At 42.3% G+C, this 24,783-nt stretch overlaps 1 protein-coding gene across 2 annotated transcripts in view; it reads right to left on the bottom strand.

Moving 5' to 3' along the window:
* The window catches only part of sema4c (sema domain, immunoglobulin domain (Ig), transmembrane domain (TM) and short cytoplasmic domain, (semaphorin) 4C), a 110,226-nt gene that overhangs the window by 28,080 nt on the left and 57,363 nt on the right, over nt 1-24,783 (bottom strand). For both annotated transcript variants that reach the window (XM_076890611.1, XM_004567270.4), the window contains one exon: nt 9,965-10,119. In XM_076890611.1, the coding sequence (XP_076746726.1) occupies nt 9,965-10,119 (155 nt within the window). The remainder of the gene's footprint in view (nt 1-9,964; nt 10,120-24,783) is intronic.

The following is a 24,783-nucleotide window of genomic DNA, read 5'->3' as shown; positions in this document are numbered from 1 at the left end:
TAAAAATGTAGGGGGGAAGCAAATAAAAAAAGGAAACATGCACATTCTTTCACACTTTATACGTCCATACTTACTGTTTAACAAATAAATGTCGGTAATTATTTACAGTAGCTACTTTTTTGAAACTGTAACACGTGGCTGAACTTTGCTTTGTGGACACAAATCCAGAGTATGAACTCTGTTTACTAAGAGGTTTCCACACCATTAAAAATAATTATACCAGTCATTACAGGCAGAGAGCAGCAGCATATTCAAAATTAAACTGATTTACTTGACTGGATTTGAACCAACAGCAGTCAAACTGGGTTTTTGCCATATAAACACACGCATAGATAGACTGCTGTTTAAAAATGAGATACAAGTTAAAGCAATAGTGGCTTTTAATGGTAAAAAAGTATGTTTCTTTATTGGTTTCACAAATGTACTTTGGTGTTAGTAGCCCTTATTGAATATTCTGTGTTCACTAGGAAGATGATAGAGCTCCAGTGGTCAAGGTTTAATAAGTGAATAATCATCAAGATCAGTGACTATGAAATATCACCTGTAGGATCTGCAGCTTTAACTAAAGAAAGACCAACTAAAATGAACCAGTCCAGCAGCTTAGTGTTGCTTCCTATCCAGTCCTCATTAGTCACCAGTCATCCCAAGAATTTTTTGCAATTCCCCCTAACACATTAAATATTAGAATAACTATACATTCAGATGGTAGTACTAGCTACCCTCAGCACCAATACCTAATGGCTTATAAAGACAAACCCTATCTAAATCACATTAATGCACTGCCTTAATGATGTGCAGCAGCTTTTAAAACCCTGTTCAGAATTGGCATTAACATGCATCTTGGGAGATCTGATCAAAGCGGACAGCTCCAAGCACACCAGTTCACACCTGGCATTAGAATGCATCTCCACATGTGTCTTGAGTGGCCACTTTTGATTGGATTTCATTTCCCCACTCTATATGCAAATAAATGTAGAACTTACATCATTTCAGTCTGCAAAGACCAAATACTCGTGTCCTGCATGGGTCAAATTTTCCAAACCTGTCCTCCCCCGCAACTGCATAGCACATTACTGGAACTGACCTGTTACCTCCATTTAAGATGCGGGCCCACACCGACGTGCTATTATAAGTCCTACAACCTGTGTCGGTGAATATGCACGCGGGCTACACAATCATTCCCTTCAAAGCGTTTTATTTTGCCTTGCACAGCTGGCCGGCAGCCTTATGCAAAATGAATGTCTAATAATATCCTAAAATATGAATTGGTTTATTTAAAACTATGATACAGCTTCAAGAGAGTCATTTAAAAAAATTGGACAACTAAAGATTTGGTTGAATAGCTGCATACAAACGGCGATATTTGGATATAAGGTCAGTTAATAACTGTCATTAACTATAACAGCCTTACTGACTATAACAAAAACATGTAAATCGGTGATGTCCAGCAAAAACATGACCAGCTGTGAACTGAGCGGTGGAAGGATGTGATGTTTCATAATTGAAAATAATAAAAAAAAATCTGGCAGTTGATTTGGGTGCTTTTAATGATCTGTTATCAGTAAAGTCATCTAGATGTTAATGCTGTGGTACAGCCATTATTTCTGCAGAAAACAAAACAGCTTTTGTTCCTATCCTGTCGCCCCTGCTTTTGATTCAATGTCAACAGTTTGAGTTGTGTAGGACCAACCTTCAGTTTGGCCAGGACCAATGTTCCCTCTAAGCTGTGCACGTCTCTGCGCACAGAAAATCTGCGTTGCGCACAAAAAAAAAAAATCTAACCTGAATTGAAATTAAAATTAATACTTTAACAATTCTGTTTTGCGGTGTTAGTCAGTAAGTGACTGGCTGCTCCCGTATGGGATTAGAACGATGCCACCTTATCCCATAGTCCAGCCAATAATGCGATTCACATTCGTATCAACACAGCTAATCAACGTGGTTGACAGGCTATGACAGCGTCCGTTTGTGCCGACACTGGTGTTTTAGCTAGCAAAGCGGCGTGGCTGATGTGGAGTGAAGCAAAGTTAATGACAACGTGTACAACCATTGGAGATGTGAGCAGGAGAGACGGAACAATTGATGGAAAAAGTGTGGACTTTATACCAGTTTTGATTTTGTGTTGATAGGCCACGTAAAACCAGAGTTATGATAAAAATATATGCAATGTTTGGTTTTCTTCCTGAATTTTATCGTTGTTTATATTTACTGCGGGAAGAAACGGTAAAAACAGCGTTTTATAAGGAAAATGCTCGAAAGCACTCTCCGCCTGTGAGCAAAAACAAAACCAAAAACCCACCCTTTCATATTCGTCCATGTCGACCAATGAAAAAATGATATGGCAACGTGGCATCTAGTTGTTAAGAAACGGGGGGAAGTTTTAGGAGTGACGGTGGTGTTTTGAGATGTGAGAGATTTGAGACATTTATCGCAAATCTTGTGAAGTGAGTGTGTATTGTAGTCAATAGTTTTGTTGTGTGTGTCAGAACAATGAGGCGACTGCTGAATGTTACAGGTGTTACAGGAGTGATACATCTCCTGTTGTCAGGACTGCAGGTATCAGGCTGTTGTTCTCCTTTATCTCATAGTGGACAGAAATTATCTTTTGGAGTGGCACAAATAATTTGTGTGGCATCAAATTTAATGCAGAACAGCTGATTGTTCTGTAAATAGTTTGAAATGTTTGTTTAAAAGCGCATTGGCTGCATTAAAAAAATCAACAACTTTGCAGCTACCAGACCTCATACTCATAATACAAGTCAGAGCTTATATATATATAAAAAAAACACCCAGCACGCCCCTGCGGGCGGTTTATCCTTCAAGCTCGGGTCCTCTACCAGAGGCCTGGGAGCTTGAGGGTCCTGCGCAGTATCTTAGCTGTTCCCAGGACTGCGCTCTTCTGGACAGAGATCTCCGATGTTGTTCCCGGGATCTGCTGGAGCCACTCGCCTAGCTTGGGAGTCACCGCACCTAGTGCTCCGATTACCACGGGGACCACCGTTACCTTCACCCTCCACATCCTCTCGAGCTCTTCTCTGAGCCCTTGGTATTTCTCCAGCTTCTCGTGTTCCTTCTTCCTGATATTGCTGTCATTCGGAACCGCTACATCGATCACTACGGCCATCTTCTTCTGTTTGTCTACCACCACTATGTCCGGTTGGTTAGCCACCACCATTTTGTCCGTCTGTATCTGGAAGTCCCACAGGATCTTAGCTCGGTCATTCTCCACCACCCTTGGGGGCATCTCCCATTTTGACCTCGGGACTTCCAGGTTATACTCGGCACAGATGTTCCTGTACACTATGCCGGCCACTTGGTTATGGCGTTCCATGTATGCCTTGCCTGCTAGCATCTTGCACCCTGCTGTTATGTGCTGGATTGTCTCTGGGGCATCTTTACACAGCCTGCACCTGGGGTCTTGCCTGGTGTGATAGACCCCAGCCTCTATGGATCTTGTGCTCAGAGCTTGTTCTTGTGCTGCCATGATTAGTGCCTCTGTGCTGTCTTTCAGTCCAGCTTTGTCCAGCCACTGGTAGGATTTCTGGATATCAGCCACCTCCTCTATCTGCCGGTGGTACATACCGTGCAGGGGCCTGTCCTTCCATGATGGTTCCTCGTCTCCCTCCTCTTTCTTGGGTTTCTGCTGCCTGAGGTATTCACTGAGCACTCGGTCAGTTGGGGTCATCTTCCTAATGTATTCTTGGATGTTCGTTGTCTCATCCTGGACTGTGGTGCTGACACTCACCAGTCCCTGGCCCCCTTCCTTCCGCTTAGCGTACAGCCTCAGGGTGCTGGATTTGGGGTGAAACCCTCCATGCATGGTAAGGAGCTTTCTTGTCTTTATGTCAGTGGCTTCTATCTCCTCCTTTGGCCAGCCTATTACCCCAGCAGGGTACCTGATCACGGGCAGGGCGTACGTGTTGATGGCCCGGATCTTGTTCTTACCATTCAGCTGACTCCTCAGGACTTGCCTGACCCTCTGCAGGTACTTGGTGGTTGCAGCTTTTCTAGCGGCCTCTTCATGGTTCCCATTCGCCTGTGGGATCCCCAAGTACTTGTAACTGTCCTCTATGTCTGCAATGTTTCCTTCTGGTAGTTCAATCCCCTCAGTTCTGACTACCTTCCCTCTCTTTGGCTCCGTTCTGTAGTCGGTATCCGTAGCCAGTCTTGTTAATGATCTCACTGAGGGGGTTCAGGCCTATGCAGACCTTATCTGCATAGGCCTGCAGACCATCAGGAACTCAATGGGGATGTGGCGTATATATATATATATATATATATATATATATATATATATATATATATATATATATATATATATATATATATATATATATATATATATATACGCCACATCCCCATTGAGTTCCTGATGGTCTGCATAGGCCTGCAGACCATCAGGAACTCAATGGGGATGTGGCGTATATATATATATATATATATATATATATATATATATATATATATATATATATATATATGTATATATATATATATATATATGTATATATATATATATATATATATGTATACAGTGGGGCAAAAAAGTATTTAGTCAGCCACCGATTGTGCAAGTTCCCCCACTTAAAATGATGACAGAGGTCAGTAATTTGCACCAGAGGTACACTTCAACTGTGAGAGACAGAATGTGAAAAAAAAATCCATGAATTCACATGGTAGGATTTGTAAAGAATTTATTCGTAAATTAGGGTGGAAAATAAGTATTTGGTCACCTCAAACAAGGAAAATCTCTGGCTCTCACAGACCTGTAACGTCTTCTGTAAGAAGCTTTTCTGTCCCCCACTCGTTACCTGTATGAATGGCACCTGTTTGAACTCATCATCTGTATAAAAGACACCTGTCCACAGCCTCAAACAGTCAGACTCCAAACTCCGCCATGGCCAAGACCAAAGAGCTTTCGAAGGACACCAGGAAAAGTATTGTAGACCTGCACCAGACTGGGAAGAGTGAATCTACAATAGGCAAGCAGCTTGGTGTGAAAAAATCAACTGTGGGAGCAATCATCAGAAAATGGAAGACATACAAGACCACTGATAATCTCTCTCGATCTGGGGCTCCACGCAAGATCTCATCCCGTGGGGTCAAAATGATCATGAGAACGGTGAGCAAAGATCCCAGAACCACACGGGGGGACCTGGTGAATGACCTGCAGAGAGCTGGGACCAAAGTAACAAAGGTCACCATCAGTAACACACTACAACGGCAGGGAATCAAATCCCGCAGTGCCAGACGTGTTCCGCTGCTGAAGCCAGTGCATGTCCAGGCCCGTCTGAAGTTTGCCAGAGAGCACATGGATGATACAGCAGAGGATTGGGAGAATGTCATGTGGTCAGATGAAACCAAAGTAGAACTTTTTGGTATAAACTCAACTCGTCGTGTTTGGAGGAAGAAGAATACTGAGTTGCATCCCAAGAACACCATACCTACTGTGAAGCATGGGGGTGGAAACATCATGCTATGGGGCTGTTTTTCTGCCAAGGGGATAGGACGACTGATCCGTGTTAAGGACAGAATGAATGGGGCCATGTATCGTGAGATTTTGAGCCAAAACCTCCTTCCATCAGTGAGAACTTTGAAGATGAAACGAGGCTGGGTCTTCTAACATGACAATGATCCAAAACACACCGCCCGGGCAACAAAGTGTCTCCGTAAGAAGCATTTGAAAGTCCTGGAGTGGCCTAGCCAGTCTCCAGACCTCAACCCCATAGAAAATCTGTGGCGGGAGTTGAAAGTCCGTGTTGCTCGGCGACAGCCCCAAAACATCACTGCTCTCGAGAAGATCTGCATGGAGGAATGGGCCAAAATACCAGCTACTGTGTGTGCAAACCTGGTAAAGACCTATAGTAAACGTTTGACCTCTGTTATTGCCAACAAAGGTTATGTTACAAAGTATTGAGTTGTATTTTTGTTATTGACCAAATACTTATTTTCCACCCTGATTTACGAATAAATTCTTTACAAATCCTACCATGTGGATTCATGGATTTTTCTTTCACATTCTGTCTCTCACAGTTGAAGTGTACCTCTGGTGAAAATTACTGACCTCTGTCATCATTTTAGGCTCAAAAGTTCAAGTTATTTTTACTTCCAATAGTGTTAACGTACTGCACAGGTCAATGACTAGGTTTTTTACATTTTCATTGTAAGTGGGCTAAAGCAGTTAATTAAAAGTAGACTAACAGAAATGTAAATGCTGTAATTTGATTATTTTAATAAACCATGTAACTTGGATGGATTAGATGGTGACGTGACCACAGTGCACACGTCTGATGTCGCTCACAGTGGTCCAAGGGATCGCTCAGGGAGTTTGTGTGTTCGCTCAGACACATGAAAAATTAGAGGGAACATTGGCCAGGACACATCCATGTAGACCAGCGTTCCCCAACCGTACCGGTTCGTGAGTCCTTTGGTACCGGGGCGTGACAGTTGAGGCTCGGGTGTCAAATTTATGGTTTACAGGATTTTTATCGGTTTTTAGCATCCTCATTTTTATCGTTAACTCAGTTTCCCTGGGTCTTTTCCTGTGTGTTATGAATAAATATTCTATTTTTTTGTACCAGTACTGGTTTTATTTTGTTGTATTTATCCACGACACCTTTAAGGCCGGACATAAACCAGTCCGTGGTGCAAAAAAGGTTGGGGATCGCTGATGTACACAGTGCAGAAAGAATTTGGCCACATGCTCTGAATGTGGTCTGAGAGGTGTGGTCTCATTGAATATTGGATGCACTGCTTAGGTTTGTCCATTCTGACTGTATCACATGGGTGCAAAAGACTGGCTAAATGACACGTGGAAGCACCTCATAATGATCTCAAGACATAATTCAAAAATATACCAGACTGCTTTCTATTCAATTGAACAACGAGGTTTCCTTTCACATAGCCTTTGAAATTGTGCCAATTCAGTCAAAATCCTGTATGCCGCAATTTCTGGCAGTTTATCATAGACTATTTAATGACAGAGTACCTGCTCTGTTTTACAGTCCAAGACACACACCATATGAGCAGAGCCTTAGACAAGTTTATCAACTTAAAAAAAAGTTTCTTTCGAAAGATCCTACAGTTTTTTTTACAGTGTGGTTATAATACAACAAAAAAACCCATTTATTTTGGGAAATAGCACTATTACAGGGCCACTTAGTTTCAGCATTTTGAAATGCTCTGGTAGTTATCGGCCATTACGTCAGCACAAATAACGCTACCGGTGCTTTGGCCATTAGCAAACCCGCGAAAACAGAAGTGGTTCGCAAGTAACAGAAAAATATTGGTTAAACTATTTTGAGCAAAGGCGTGTGGATCTGCAAATGTCACATCATGTAACGTACCAATGGGGTCAGTTATTCACAAATTAAGAGCAGTGTAATAAGTTTACTGTGTGGAAGTGGGCTCTAAATTGCCAGAACAAGGTGAACTGGTCCATAAATGGAACTGACTGAAATTCATGAAAGAAAATTATTCAATGAAATAATCCACAGTCATCACGGGGAAAGAAAATAACTAAATAATGCAGAAGAAAGCACTTCAAACACAGATGGGAGCTGCTTGTCTTGAGAAAGTCTAAATGCTGAGAAAAACATCCCTAGAAAATATCCAGGGAAGAAAGACAGACAGCAGCAAAGAAATAAAAGAGAAGCAGTTAAAGCAAAGAAAGGAGGGGGTGAGAGAGTGATGGGCAGATGGTGACAGAGGGGCTGGACTATTCCCTCGTCCCTGTTCAGTTATTTTTCTGACTTGGCTTCTTCCGTCTACATTGCACACTGGGGGATGACAACAGGTGATCTTATCATTACTGTAAGACTCATAACCCTCACTCAAACAGCCTGCGGCTGAGCCAGGGTCTGTCAGTCTGTGTGGGTATGTGTGCGCATCCAATAATTGCTCATTACAGCAGTAAATCAGATAGCAATCCCCAAACCGCTGCAGGCTGCTCACTACACCTTCATTGCATTGCTGTAATTGTATTGATCGCAATATGGACCAATTATTGAGGGAACAAAGCAAACCCAGATTGAGCCTTTGAGGGTTTAGCATCTCTCTGTGTGCAAGTGTTTGCGTGTCAGGTCAAGTCAAGGGTATTTATAGAGCGCTTTAAAGAAACAGGTTTACCCCAGAGTGCTTTGCAGAAAAACAAGATCCACAAATTAAAACGAGGATGGTAAAAAAAAAACAAGACTGAATGAGTGCACCACGAACTCTGAGGAACAGGACCAAAGCCTGGGCAAGGATGTGTGCGAGTGCCTGTCTACTCCCACAAATTCACAGTGGATATGTTTGTGCTGATAGAAGTGAAATATTGGAGGCAATAGCTGCACACATTATCATCTTAATATCTGGCAGCTTACTTACAGCATTGCTGTGTGCAAATTTCAAAATAAGACTAGTTGAATAACCTTGCAAAACAACTGTAAATCATGATTACAAAATAATTAGAGCTTTAATTTTATAAAGACCATTTTTAAAATTTGCCAAGATGGCTCTTATTTATGACTGTACCAGTCTGAAGATATTTTATTGTATTTTTTAAGGCTTAACTCAGCTGAGGGATCTATAGAGCTAAAATTCTTCTTTTTTTCTAGCTAGCTAGCTTAACTAAAATAACTGCTAGCTAAACACACATATCACCAGACCTTCAGCCAATATTAAAGCTAACTTTGTCATAAAACCATTTTTATGACAAAGTTACCATTAATACACTTTTTGTTAACCACCTACTCTGTACAATGTGAAGTGCAATGCTGTAGCATCAATATACTTTGGTAAGGATAGCTATGCTACCTGATAAGCTAGCATTAGCAAAGAGCAGCAAGAGTCTTACAACTTTATAATCTATCATACTTTTATCTGTACAGCATTATGTTCAAGTTCCTGTTTGAATTAGGATCATGCTTTTTAAAATCTCCTTGTACTTATCTTGCATGCTTATGTTTTAGTATAAATTCGGTCTTTGGCTCTACATAGCCAATGGGATCAGTTATTCACAAATTAAGAGCAGTGTAATAAGTTTACTGTGTTGAAGTGGGCTCTAAATTGCCAGAACAAGGTGAACTGGTCCATAAATGGAACTGACTGATGCTAATACAATGGTGTGCTGTTTCCTGCTCTTTCAAAAAAAAAAAAAAAAAAAGCTTAAAAAATACATGTGGGCCAATACTAAGGCAACACAGTTTCTTTATTGAAATGTTGACACACTGGAAGCACACAGCTCTTAATATATTTTATTATATTCTTGGCCCTTCGAGGATTATTACATTTTGAGAATGTATTCATTTGCGTGGCAATTTTTACAATCTAAGCTTCAATGTGGCCTGCAGTGTTAAGAAAAAATACAGGCCAGACTGACAAAAGACCCAACAACTAGTATTACTCAGTCGACTTTGTTATTGTACTATAAAGTCCTTTGATTGCCTGCCAGAGTATGTCCAGAGTATGTGCTCTCAAATGTCATTGAGTCCAAAAGGAAAAAAGAATAGAATAAGGTCATTCTGTTAGTTAACAGACTTCAAAAAAGTGTGGCACAGGCAGAGATTATGTTTAATGTTTTCTTCCCTGTTCATCCAAGCTGAACCTTCATAATTTTTAAAGACTTTCTATAATAATTCTATCACACATGATATCATAATTGAATTTGGTCTGTTTAAATTAAGTATTTGAAATGTGTGTTTATCTCTGCGGCACTCTGTACCAAGTCGTGCGGAGGATGTTTTTTGTTCCTGAACTGTCCATCATGAAGCAGTGTGATATTAAATCTTATGTGTTATCATTTAATTTGTTGCATTTCTACAAAAGAGTTTGAGAATGCGTGGGTGTTTGCAGTGGCAGTCGGGTGGTAATTATTTTTCTTGAAATCCTTCCTTGTCCTTATTGAACTGTAATGTATTTGTATCTCTTTCACTGTCAGAAAAAAAGCTTTTAAAGTGCGTTCATGTGCTTATGTGCGCTTTACCTGTGGCCTTAGCTGTCTGCTAATGTCATTGGGGTCCAAGGCGAACAAAGCCTCCCGTGCTCCGACGTACAAGACCCTCTCGTGGTCAGACAGAGTCAGCATGCTGTAGTTGAACACTCCCGGCACGCTAAACCTGGCCATGCTGTCCAACACATCTGGATCAGGGGACACAGAGACATCGGTGCATTACATCACATGATAACGCATAGCTGCATTTCTTTTGGCTGATCTGTTGACAGATGAATAACACCTGAGAGGAACATTTCACACTCTCCTTCGTGAAATTTGTTGATGTCTCAGCTCATTCGCACCTCCAAGCCTCACCCACTCCACCGCCTATAGATTAGTGTCATCCACCACGATTCATCTCTCCCACATCCTTTTGCTAAGATTTCGTGTTGTGCCAGCACACAGCCATTAAATGCTACCCAACAGAGTGCTGCCTGTGCCATGAGAGGTTTTTTTGGTGTCACTAAACAAAAAGTTGATACATACTTTTCGGTTTATATTCATTAAAATGGTCTGAGAATGAACTGCACGTCGACTGGTCTGGGCTCTGTTTTTGTGGCATCATAAAAATATCCCCCCCCCCCCCCCCCAAGATTTAGTTTAACTGACAAAGATTTTAATTAAAACAACACAGCTGAAGTTAGGAAGGAGGTCAGACACGTCAGGTCTTGAAGAGTTTGCTGAGACTACCCACAATATCTAGCTCGAAGATCTCCTGTAAATTATTCCTGCACGATGGAGCACTGCACAGAAAGCTTCCCAAGCTCTGTATTTACTTTGAGAACCTGGAGCAGAAGCCATGTCTTCGGGGAAAGGCTGATAAGTTCCAGATCTACATGTCAGCAGCGAGATAAGGCCGGCGTCTATTTAGAAAAGCTGTGCAAATAAACAAGAGGCAATGATGCTCTCTCAGACCAGCCCTTGTTTTGATGAAGAGTGCATGGGTGTGTACCATTACACCCAAACATTATGAATCTAATAGCACAGTTTTCCAAAATCTAGAGCTTTTAAAGGGAGCATATCAATGAATGCAGATGATTGATCTAGGGCTGATATAAAGACTGAAAGAGTGCACAATCTGCAGAATCGCAACTAACTTTCAACGGCTTCAATCAGCCGGCGCTTTAATGCAAGTTTTAAAAGTGCGTTTGCTATGAGCCAGAAGCCGAGATGTTTGTATTCATACACTTGTTCAATAAAAATTCCATTAGGAGAGGTAGTTTTCAAATTGAGAAAATCGACTAATCTTGTTTTGGAAAACAACTTAAATTGTGTTTAGCCTCAATTTAACACAGCTTTTAGGCCAGAGATTGTTAAAGCACTTATAAACTCAGCATTGCAGTATTACAAAAAGAAGAAGAAAAAAAAATCCTCATTCTTTGAAAAGGAGCAGAGTAATCCAGGCTATACAGAGCAGCAGTACACAACAATACAGGGATTTAAAGTTGGACCTGTTGGCATTATTATTTCAAATGGAAAATGCAAATGAAAGCGCGATTGGAATCTTGCACTCCCACACGTAGATCACATTTTAATGCAAGGCTTTACGAGCCCATATAATGCTTTGTTTATACAGCTTTTTGCACGTGTAAAAGGTCTGCAAACCCCTCAAAGCAGTCTGCTTTTTATATACTTGCCAAAGCCATACGTCTAACTTTGCACAGCACAACAAAAGTTTTGCTGTCAGCTGCTAGAGAGAACATTCACTCCTAGAACTTGAGGAAGTGAAGACGCAGTGGCTTATTTATTTTTGATGGCAGAACCTTACATTATTATAACATTGCTTGAACAGAGCTACATCTCGACATTATGATGCTGAGGGACAATTAGAAACTTTTCACATCGACTTTTGTGCTACAGTGCACTCCATGCCGAGCTGGCAGTGTTGGTAGTGTACCCCAACCATCCACATGTGTGAAAAGGCGACTTGGAGAGCGCAATCTAACAGACTAATGAAATATTGCTGTAAAGAAAGAGATTCGGATATGCATCTAATATTTGCACAGCTCATCTCTCCAGAAAGCCTAATGACATTTTTGAATAATCTTTCTGACAAACGGCGCTCTGCTTTTACCATTACCTTGGAAATAGGAGAAATAAATGGTCTGACACAAGAAGTTTGGTAAACAGTACTGTTACTAAGTTGCTTTTGCAGGACTCTGCCCTTGTCCTGAACTCAGTTCTGGTCTAAACACAAAGGGCTTTTGTAAATTGAGTGCTGCACCTATAATCAAAGAAATAGAGTACAACCTGTCAGTCAGAGGAAACTGTACGAACGCATAATATGGGAATTCTAGTTATGGTCCTTGTAGCACACTCTGTGAAGTGGCTCCATAGTGTAGTGGTTTACGCATTTGCCTGGTTTGATCTGGGGAGGAGACGTAAAAGCTTTTGGGATTGTGTCAAACATGTGGAGGCACCTGCTGTGGTGCCCCTTGTAAATAAAAGAGCAGCTGAAAGTAGCGCTACATGGTTATATAATCAATCTAATGCAGCAGTCCCCAACCCCCGGGCCACAGACCGATACCGGTCCGTGAGTCGTTTGGTACCGGGCCGCGAGAGTTGAGGCTCGGGTGTGAAATTTAAGGTTTTCAGGGATTTTATCGTTGGCTCGGTTTCCCTGGGTCTTTTACCGTGTTGTAGTTGTGTGTCTTATTTTGAAAGAAATATTTACGCGTTACCATAGCGACCAGAGAGCATTAAGGGGCAGAAAGGAGGACGTTACGCTCAATGTTGTTGGCGCATTTCACGAGGACGCTGCTAATAAAGTTACACACAGTGAATTTGTGTTTACTATTATATTTACAAAATACCACAGTTTTTGTCTTGGTCGTATCATTTTATTTTGTTGTATTTATCTGCAACACCATAAAGGCCTGTCCGTGAAAATATTGTCTGACATTAAACTGGTCCGTCCTGCAAAAAAGGTTGGAGACCGCTGGTCTAATGTGCTTATATGTTCTTCATACTTAGTTCATGGACTGTATGTGAAAAAAGCGTCATTGTGGACTACTGTCTTGAAGCCTCGCATTGAACATTTTGCTCGTGGTTCTTTGAAAATAAAAGACGTAGGTGAGTGCTTGGACTTGTCATTAACCCTCTCAGGTCTACGTCATCGCCGTGATCCTAACCGTTAAGTGCGTCCAAGTCATCAGAGGTTAACCACCTTTTATTCTGCATTAAATCTGTATTGAAGACACAAAACTAGCGACTGAAAACATAACTAATCAGGAAATGACGTCTCAAGTCAGACTCTTTTTCTTCTATTCTTCTATACAAGTCACCCCCTGCTGGCCATTAGAATCCCTTCTACAACACAAGGCTGGTTTTCTTTCTCAGCTGTTCCTGCAACTACTGCTGTAATTTGATTAAAATGACAAAATATTACTTAGCTCTTGTCAACTCAAGCTATCATCCTTTGACATGAAATAGCTGAACTGATTTGATTCATTCCAGGATTGTTTAATTTGTTGTGGATTACTTGCAATTTGGGGTTGTTTGTCTTTTTTTGCTGCTCACAGGCTGACACAAACAATCACAGAAAGATTATGACAAAAATCACAAAATGTTCTCTCCGAGCTCCCATCTGCGGAGAAATAGCTACAGTCGACTTTTTTTCCATAAAATTTTTAAAAAGGCACAGCTACTGTTTTGCTGTTCGCTCTCAGACGCACACACACACATGCCTACATACACGCACCCACATATACACACACACATGCGCGCGCACACCATTCAAATCCCCCGACAAGCATACAGACAAACTAGTGGTGCAGAGCAGAAGGGAAAGCTGAGACAGAGACGAGAGGAAAGAGAAAAAGGATGGTGTTTAGTTTTCATTATCCACACTCGTGTTGCTTGTAGTGTCACCTTGTTCTCCTGCTCCTCCCCTCTCTCGCTTTATCCAGGCTGATAGAATGTGTGCAAAATGCGAGGCGACGACAGCCAGCGCCCGCACGTAATGTGATCTCATATACTGAATAAGGATATTTCTTTTTTTTTGTTTTCTATGCCACCAGTATTTTCACATTTTCGCCTTTTCCCCCCCGCTTCAACTGAAAATAGCAGCTGAAATCCAGGGAGGGAGCATCAGGAACCGGTGTGTGATTTATGGTGTGACTAACTGCTCATGTGATGCTGTGGCCTACTTGGGACTAAATAGACTTATATACAAGGAGAAGCCTGTTCTGGTTGAAGGAGCACGCCATGTGTGAGCGGGTTTGTGTGTGCGAGACGAGAAAGCGAAGTTAAAAAAGAAAAAAAAAGGAGACATTTTGTAAGCTTGAGAGTGTAAACTATTTAATCCTTACAATGCCCTTGCTTTTAAGGTTCAAAGCCTTTTTTCTATTCTCTATGACCACTTGATACCAAAAACACAATAATGCTGGCACTACAGTTAAGCAGAACAAGGACAAGGGAACATCCCTAACAACCATTTAACCTCGCCCCTGGCCCAAGATTGCTTTGTTACCTAAGACAATTTCCAAAAAATGCATTGTTACAGCCAACTGGTGACACATTGTCCTGCTTTGCACAGACTTTGATCTCTTCTCCTTCATCTCAAACATATTGAGGCAGTGTTCCACATCTTGGTTGGCTCTGATTCTGTGAGTTTCACAAGAAATGTGTTGCTCTAAAAGGAGATGTGCTGACCTGTGAATGCATCCCTGCTGAAACCCAGTGATGATTGAAGACAGGAGAGCAGCTGAATTAATGGTTTAACAGCTGCCGTGACAGTAATAAGGAATACATACTGACAACTGCACACTTTGCTCAACATGTCACTGTTGTTGTTGGGATATAGTCATCCTGCAGCTACATCCTAGACAGGAACGTTGTGAAATCTGGCACAGTGATTGAAAATAGTCTCATTACACCTCAACTATTCTAGATTTCTTAACTATCTAACTAGCATTTATGTAAGGAACCATGTGTCTGGGGTTTTTCTTTTGGTTAAAGCTAATTCAATGAACCCCAGCACATCAGTTTCAACCATTACCATCACCAGATTATATGAACTAGAAAGTGACGGCCTGGTAACTACTGGGCGCTACTCCCTGACTGCTTGCAATTAGCTGCAGGTAGTTGCTGTAAAATCAATTGCTAAGGCCCCATTCACACGTGACCTAGAGGGCAGTCAGTGATCTCCGGGTAACCGCCTATCACTAGGTGAACCTGGCTGCCAAAGGAGCTGCACCAAGAACTTCCTTGTGATTGCTTTGGTTGCATTGATTGATGCGGTTTGCATGGAAGAGTTAGATTTGTCTGCATGTCCCTGCTTACTGAACAGCAAATCCATTGCTTGAAAACCCATTTTGGTAATGCACAAAAAAGTATGATTTGATCATTGAGGGGCTCTGGGGCAAAAATGCACTCTAATAACTGGTGCACACACCTGCAACAGATTTCTAAAAGACAAAATAGATTATTGTCCATTGATCATAGTTAAAGTACTTTGAGTGTGAGCTTCAGACCCTTGAATTAAGTTATGTATGTCTTTATTTGCTGTAGGGGCAAAACAGATGCAAAAACATAGCAAATATACCAGGTTTTTAAACCTCCAAGGTCTAACAAACCAATTTTAAAGCAGCATTTGGACCATCTTAGACCACTGAAAGCCTTTAATTTGGACAAGTTCAGCTTAAAGAAATCCCAAGTCGTAACATGTTTTGAAGGGTACAGAGAGATGGAAGGGAGGAGTGAAGATATAACCAAAGGAAGGAAGGGGATAAGTAGTGAAGTCAGCTTATTATCTGAAGAGCAGTGGCGTATAAACATTGGGGGGTATGTGCGGATGAACGGGCTAGATGAGAGTGAGAGGAGAGAGAGGGAGAGAGCGGAGGAGGCTTCCTCGGGGGAGAGCTGAACACATCTGCTGTGTTCCACACGGCTGGGCAAAAAAACTCCAGAGCTGACATGTGTACTGAGGTACACATACACACATACATTTGTGTGAAGGTTCTTGGCAACACAAATCAGTGCGCGCGTAAACATGCACCCACAGTGAATAAACACAGTAAAAGACATTGCACTTGCACACACACACATGCGTTCAAAGTCCCAAACAGCTCTCCAGGGTACCTGCTCAGTGACTTCAACATCCCTCCACCAACAGATGGAAAGTTTTGCTCCGAGTGGCCTGTTTGAAGTGATCAGCGGCTCTGTCATTAAGAGGCGATGTGGGCACGTGCGCTTTCCACCTTACACTGCACTGTGGCACCCTGAGGCTACCTGTGGGGTGCGTGTGTGGCTGGAGGTCGCAACCTCATAAGAGAGAGGGTTTGTTGACAACAAACACAAGACTTGTCCACAGGTGGTATGGTTCATCTCTGTGTGTGTCAATGGGACGGGAAAAAAAACTCCATCTACACGATCAGAAAAATCCTGAAGGAAGTATTTTGTACACACGGCATACAGAAAGGCGTCTTTCTTCTCTGAAAAGAACTCACTGTTCTTTAGACTGAATGTTATTTAAAGCCTGACACTTAGACTATTTTCAGATTTTTCCATCATTTTACGGACCTGGTGATTGTGTGTATGTCTGAGGGCGGTTTGGGTTAAATTACAAGGCCTTTGATGCCTGGATAAAACAATCACAGGGAGCAGAAGAGAAGTGAAAATAAAAGAGTGCAAATAAGAAATGAGGAGCAAACATGAGGGGAGGTGTAATGAGTTTAACAGGCAGGGGAGCAATACAAACAAAAGAACAAACAGAAAGCCAGAGAGCCTGAACAGTGCTGCTAGAAACTGAACTTCGAAAGATCTTGAACCTTGAAATCAATTCAGTTGATGAAAAATCATCTGAAAACAAAATCTGCAAAACAGTGATTTGATGACTTTAGATGTCAAACAAAGGTTTTGCAGTTTTTAGACTAGTGCCTGATCGAACGAGGAAATTTAAGACCGATATTTGGTGATTTAAAACCTGATATATCAGCGGATATTTTTCGTCTTTCAGACACAGAAAACATAAACAGAGTTCTCAAACATTTATGTGCAGTTATTTTTGAGACCTTACTAATATCATGTAACAATGCAGTTAAAAGTTATGTCATGGATCACTTGACCTTACTGGGATCAGCTGATTGTTGTGTTTGTGGTTTTCCAAACAAACCACAAATACAACAACCAGCAAGTTGCAGAGTGCCCTCTAGTGGACACATTCTAGTGTATTTCTCTCTTCAAATCATCTTTAATTTTTAAATGATTCATTGGTTTCGTGGTGGACCACTGGAGGGCTCCACTCATACCCAGTGTACAGGAAGTGTGTTGCTGAGTTTTGTGGCGCGATGTAGTCAGTTGTTGTTAGGTCAAGAACAAAGTTGGCGTGAGAAGTGAGAGCTCTCGTGTCGTCTGTGTTTACCTCCACAGTTTATTGATTTATCGTTACATATCCTGACACTAATATATTAACAAATATTAGTCAATCTATATTGATTTGCTTACTTTTGGACCTGAGCCAAGTTTACAAAGAAAAGACATTAAACTGATCTCGTTGCAGCTCTCTTTTACATGTGACCAATCGGCGCATTACACGTACGTACAACTCAAGAAACGAATGTTTGTGCGTTTAAATAAGCCTACCCGGATCAGTACAACGCCACAACGTTGAGCTGTGTTGCACAGATGTGTCAGCGTGTCCTTGAATGCACCGAAACAGGCATTTCACACAACCCACATAAAACGACTGGAGTGTTCTGCAAAACTATCAAGTGGATGGCACAGTGCAGCGTACGAGAGGAAAACCTTGTCAAGGATGAAACGCTTTCATTTGTTTACTTTCACGTCATAAAAGTTTAGCAGATCAAAAGCCATCTCTTAAACATAGTATGTTATTGTTTCTTTGGATACAAAAACAAGGACAAAAATGTCTTCTTTGATCAAGTAACACAGATGAACTTAAACCAAATGCTGAAAGAAATCAAGATGTGACTGCATTTCATTCTGGGGGAAATGATCACTAGTACACTGTATGCAAATGTGAGCTGTGTGTGTACTTGCTTGCATTTAGACCCATCATATGTGTGTATGAATGTGCACGACTCACTAGGACATGTCACGGTCAGGTCAAAGCTTCACCACCCTCCCTAATCTAAATCAAGCCAAGCTAGTCCAAACAGAGCTCCATTGAAGAGGCGGGACACGGGGAGCGCCTGTTGCTTCATGGCCGGGTGAAAAGCTCTCAGTCCGGGACTCGCCACTGCGGTCAGCTTCCACCAGCCTTCCTCTCACTGTCTGCTATAAATACACCCAGCCTCTTCTTATAGCTTCCAACCGCCTAGCCACTTGCACACTAAACTGTGATTAAAGGCCTATTTTAGGGGGCGCTTTGAAGCAGCGACAAAACGGCGAATGAGAGGCAGAGACAAGACAGACAGAGGAGGGAGAGACGCCGCTCAGCGCCCCCACACAATCATCCAGATAGACCCTAGCGTGTGCACAGACCTCCATAAGAGCAGGCACCCTTTTTGAAAGAATAAAAACAACACTGCTCTGACAAAGACACACACACATGCACGCACGCACACAGCAAAGCTTCGTCTGCTCAACAGAAGTTCACAAGGAAGGCAGGTGTACGACAGAATGAGAGCATGAAGAAAGACAGAGACATTAAAGGGAAAGATATGCATACCCTTACTAGCTGAATCTACCTATTGTTATTTAGGGCTCATTAACACTGAGCGAGTTTCATTGGAATTCATGTCAGGACCGACTCGATGCTGAACAAAGCAAAATAATACCAAATAAAGGGACAGGTTTTAAGGTGATACATTTCTTGTTTCCACGTGTAAATCCTTGTTTGTAGCATCTGTTTTCTGTAAAAGCTTTATTGTTGCCGCTTTTGATAAACAGTCACGCCTATAGAGCGCTCAATTCAGGAGAATTGGAAGACAGCGTGATGGAGTGGGAGGGGAGGAAGTGGTAAAAGTGGATTAACACAAGAAGAAGTGAGCCCATTGGGGGTGGGGGTTGGTTTTCAGGGGGGATGACGAGGCAAGATGAAAGGAAGAGGTGGGGGCGACGGCGGTGGTGGTGAACAGCCTAGCTCGGTGGGGTGTCGCCACTGCAATCCACAACAAGCAGAACAAATCAAGAACCGGTTGAAGTCAAGAGTACAGTTTTTCCATGCGTCATGGTTCAGCATGTATGAGCCTTACAGCGACGGGCACCAGCTGTGGTGAGCCAGGCCGCTTTGTGCACAATGCTGTGTTGATGACACACACAGAGAGATACAAGGGAGCCTGTGGAGTGGAATGGAGTTCGGGATTTTAAAGGCCACAACCTGCAGTGATTTCACAACAAAAGACACAAAGACTATGGAGAACTACAGTGAAAATGTGTCCTCATGCTGTACGCCAGCGGTCCCCAACCTTTTTTGCGCCACAGACCGGTTTATGCCCGACAATATTTTCACGTACGGGCCTTTAAGGTGTCGCGGAACCGAAAAAAAGAAGATTTATTCCTAACACACGTGAAAAGACCCAGGAAAAACGCTGAAAACCGATAAAAACCCTGAAAACCATACATTTCAAACCTGAGCCTCAACTCTCGCGGCCCGGTACCGGTCCGAGGCCCGGGGGTTGGGGCCCGCTGCTGTATGCAGTTAAATCTGGTTTAGACAGACACCAGTGGTCTGAGTGTATGCGTTTGTCCTCTTGTGTCTATTCATTTTCAATTCAGCGGCAAATTCTATTCAGGAATTTGCTGCTCAGAGTCTTGCTGACTGTAGTATTAACATTCAGCCACCTCAGTGACAGCACATTCCAGTTCTGACATTTCTGACGAGTATCATTATGTAGTACTTAGTTCAAGCATTTTTCTACTCATTTAATCACAGTGCAGCTGTGTAGAAGTGGACCTTCTATGCTCCATATTTTTATTAATGGACTGTGCTTGAACAGCCTCGCTTGATTTTACAGTTCAAAATATTCCTTATGTGTCTTACGTTGGGTTTCAGTGAATCCTCCCATCAGTTCATCCACAGTCTGAGAGAAGCATTTTATCTGCTCTCCCCTTCCCTACAACTTTCTTACTAAGTGATAATCGCAAAATAAAGATCTGAGGATAAGGACGGGGGAGCTAGAGGTGCCAGAGATGACCATATTAGCGATATCTGTTCTCAGTGACATCATATAGATGCAAAAATAGAAAAAAATACTAGTCGTTGTCCTCCCTCAGCCTCCTACTTGATGTTTCTTCTTGAGTCATTACATCCACAAGATTTTCAGAAAACTTGACCTCAAACGCATTATCTGTACATACACTGACCTCATTGTGTGAAACACAATAGGAATATTTAATATAAGCATGTGTCACTTTAACCCCATCAGTTGGCAGGCCATGAAAGAAGAAAGCAATCAAATCGACTGCTTAAACAACCCGTGAGGTGTTGTGCGTCATTCTTCATAATCTAAAACCGTTGCATACAGTTTGCGTCCCTCACTGCTGCAAAAAAAAGGTCCTTTGGATAAGAGTACCCTCAGACTGGCATTTTCATTTTAATGCACATGCCCACTTGCCCCCACATCAGCCCTCACGAAGTCAGAACGACAACAGAGAGCAGCGCAGGTCTCGACATTTGGTCCCGGCTGTTAATCTTCACCGACCAATCAGCACAGGGTCAGTGGATGACTGGCACTCAAGCAGATAAAAAGCTATGATGAATCTCCTCCTTCCATTCCCTCCCACTTTTGTCCCCCCACCATCTATCCTCCCAGTCACGCACAGCCTCTCTCTGCCTCCTCCTCTCCCTCGCTCTCAACCACTCATTACTGTAATTGGAGGGTTTGAGGAGATAAGGCAGAGAAACAGAAAGAAGGAGGGTAAAGAAGAAAGAAGGTTGAGAGAGAGAAGAGAGAGGTTTCTGGAGGTCAGAGGCCCAGCCCTTTTCCAATCTGCTTCTACAGAGTGTATGTGTGTTTTTTTCTCAATCTTTCTTTTCTTAAATCAAGAGGCGTACATTTGCTTTGGCCTTTCTTTAAAGATGCAGGGCTCATTTTCAGCATCAAAGCTCGCTAGGTTTTCAAGCATAATATCAAATTTGTAAGGGCTTAGATTCTACAACTTCTTTCTTTCTTTCCTTCTTTCTTTCCGTACAGCTGTGTTTTGTCAGATTTCTGGCTTACCGGCCTCTGTCATTGGGCTGGGGCTGAGAAGTTTATGTGTGGTTGTGTATGAGCGTATGTGAAAGCTAAAGCCATGGAATAAAATATGGTGTTCAGCAGAGAAAGTCAGTAAGGACTGGGACAGACGGTGGTGTTTTCAGCTAAAGCATTTTCTGTGGTCAATGGAAATTGGTCAGGTTAAGCGTGTGAAAGTAGTAGCTTAAAGCAACATAATGGATACTACAATCCAATCGAATCCAAAAAAGCAGGTGCAAAAAGAAGGACAAGGTCAGATTTGAGGCGCACAGACAACAGATATCTGAAATCTGTTCCACTTGTAAGATTAAGTAGCAAGGCGGGCAGAATGTTGCCAAGAAATCCCACAAAAAACGCTCGCCTGGTGACATGACCCTAACAGATGTGTAGACCTGGGTTAATGTCAACTTGACAAAATCAAAAAACAGTTGCTTGTTCTGAATTAAGAGAACAGCACATTCATTTCAATATACTTCCACTACCTTATAGACGCTACGGGAAGGTTAATTTAAAATAAACCCTATATTTGGTTTCTGGCTTTTCTGCCATTTGCACTACCACCGCACATCATTTCGCTCTTTACCGTTATTTGTACAAATGCCACCTACAGTGAGACACCTGTGCAAAAGTTGTTGCACTTGGAAAGACTTGCTGTGTTCCCCAAACCTTTTTTTCATCACCACATTTAAGCCCAGCGTGAGCACAGAGTGACAGGGAACTGTAGCAGAGAGGAAAAAGCTGCTACTTTTCATTATTCATATAGGCTAGTGCAGTGCACCAGTGCAGCTAAATTAAGCTGCCCTGTTCACAGACTCCAGTGCTATTGTTGAACTGTATTCCATTAAGCTCTTTATTAAAACTGACAATATATCATGAGCTAAAACTGTGTTTGTTCCTTCCAGCTGTTTGTAGGAGTCTTTCATTTAAATTTGTTAAACACCTCTGGCAACAGCAGGGTCAATTTCAATTTTAATTGCACCAAATCACAAGAGCATACACCCTGAGACACACTTATATTTTAAAGGAAAAGACCCTATTATATTAGACCCCCCACCCCCAAACAATTAGATGTCCCCCTCCATCCCAAAAATGCACAATCTAACCCTATTTTATTTTACCCCTAGTTTGCTACAAACTACTACTAGAGAATTAGTTTGACCCATTGTTAACGAATTAGGTCCTCCGGGAACCAGCGGGCTTCTAGTGCCTAATGGGTAAGTCAAAAAGTAGAAAAAGCAGACAGCATCTCAGTATTCATGGGTAAGAAAACCTTTTGCGAAAAAGGATGAATGAGCAACTTGTACAATATGAACATAAATGTGAAATATTATCCGTATAAAAGGGAAAAAGAAATCAAGACACATGCACTACATCAGGGTGCAGAATGAGAAAATATGAGCGAAAAATGTAAAGTATGTAAATTTTCAGCACTCATTAGCAGCTCCACGAGGGCCATACATAATGTGTGTACATAAAATGTCTCATTAGAAGCCAACAGTGATTTCTTTTCCCCCCCTCCACTAATGTGGCGAGTGGCTGGTGAGGAATAACAACAGGCCTAAAATTTCAAATGTCAACATGTGACTTTAAAAAAAAATATAAGAGGGGAAGAAGAAATAGAAGAAGAAGAGGGGAGATAGCGAGACACAGAGAGAGGATGTTTGCTTTTCTTCTCCTGCAACCCCGTGTAAGCCTCGTTTAATTGCAGGGTGTGTGAGGGGGGTGGGGGTAAATATTATCTCTTCAACCATCTCTCCCCTACCATAACCCAACTCACTCAGCAGCACACACACACACACACACACACACACACACACACACACACACACACACACACTCCCCTCCTATACCACCTAAAAGCTCCAAATCCCTCAGACTGTCAACCAAGCAGTATACACACACGTATAAACAAGGGGAGATTAGATAGGCAGATTCATAACTACACACACACACACACACACACACACACACACACACACACACACACACACACACACACACACACACACACGGACATCTCCCTCCAAACAAATACGTATAAACAGAACGGCCCTCCGTCGCTCTATATTTTCCTTCCGTCTTCTTTTATCATCGCCCGTCTTCTTGTGTCTGTCTAACACGCACACGCGCTCACATGGATGCTTCGCAGAGATGGTTAGGTGCAATGTGAATTGCTGGGTGAACGGCCGGCAGTTTGCGTCTGTGTTTTCCTCTCTCTCTGTCTATCCTCTGAAGCTACTTTCTGCCCTTTTAAGGCAGTTACTGACTGGCCTCTCTCCCCAGTCTCTCGCTCACTTTCCTGCTTTCTTTCCATTATACCTCCCCTCTCTCTCCCTCTCTTTTCATTTTGTCTCTCCACTCCAATCCATCGTTCCCTCTTTCTGCAGCTGTATCCCCCCCCCATTTCTCTCCTATCTCCTTCTCAGCACTGTAGCAAGAATCCATCCATATAAGTCATTTAACCCAGTAGCAGGGCCTGAAAATCTCATTTTTTTCCTTCCCCTCTCTTACCAAGCGAAGAAATCTGTCAACAGGTATGATAATCCTGCTTGTTTCCAATGCAACTCATTTTGCGTCAAGAATCTCACTGCACGTGAGAGCCACACTCAAATCAGAGATGACGTGACGCGATCTGCCTTTCTCCTATGTTTCATGATGAGATTTTTATGATGACTTTTATGACAGAGGCACTCCCGATATGAAAAGGGTTATTTATTCCTTGGTAGCAGATGTCCCCGTTTCCCCTGTCTGGTGTGTCTTCGTGTGTGCCGGCTAGAGTGCAGCAGCAGAGATCTGTGCTGCTCTGTGCCAGCGCTGGCTTCACTTTGTCACAACGGAGCATTTCACCACAAACTATCAACACCCTGCTGATTGTTTTTTCCCCCCATCTTCTCTGTCCTTACATTACACCAAAAACGCCAGTGATGAGCTGTTGTAAGGATATAGAAAAAAAAAAGAAAAGGAGAATGGGAGTGATAGCGGCTGTGAAAGAAGCTTTTGAAATATCCCCACGCTCCTTCGCCGCTGCCGCTACCGCCGTGCGCACCATTCTCCTCGAGAGCGGCTGAAATCGAAGCTGTTTGTGAAAACGCCATAAGAGCATTTCAGGTTCATACGATGAGCCGCGGCACACAAAGCAAAAGAGGGGAGGGGAGGGATAAAAGGCAAAAAAGAAAGAGCAGGAAGAGAGAGAAAGGGAGCGAGAGATATGGGATGAAAGGTGGGATAGGTGGAACAGAGAGGTGAGAAAAGATACTTTTTCACAGCTTTTTCCCCCCCCACTTCTCTTTATAGTATTTCCCTAATCCCCAAGAGAGTGAGGCAGCTCTTCTCCCTGGAGGGATTAAAAAAAAAGACTATTTCTTAGCTCGCAACAATTGGCATTGTTCAGTGAAGAAAGCTGGGTTTGGCTGCAGAGGAGAGCTGAGATAAATGGTGCAAATTCAGCTGAGCGCTAGGATTATACTGATGCATTGTTTCACTGAGGGTCGATGTGGGCCTTATCTCAGAAAACCTCCACCTCTGATATAACGGAGAAATCCTCCTGATTGTTGTTATGGAATACATCTGTCCAATTATTGGTTTTGTATCCGATGCCTGACCAAATAAGTCATTTCAGTGACTGATCTATCAGTCTAATAAATCGACCTTATTGGCTCGGTCAGAAGA

Source organism: Maylandia zebra, linkage group LG12 (genome assembly GCF_041146795.1).
Source record: "Maylandia zebra isolate NMK-2024a linkage group LG12, Mzebra_GT3a, whole genome shotgun sequence".
Lineage (NCBI taxonomy): Eukaryota > Metazoa > Chordata > Actinopteri > Cichliformes > Cichlidae > Maylandia > Maylandia zebra.
Note: the sequence above shows the minus strand (reverse complement) of the source record. Positions and strands in the feature narration are given on the sequence as shown.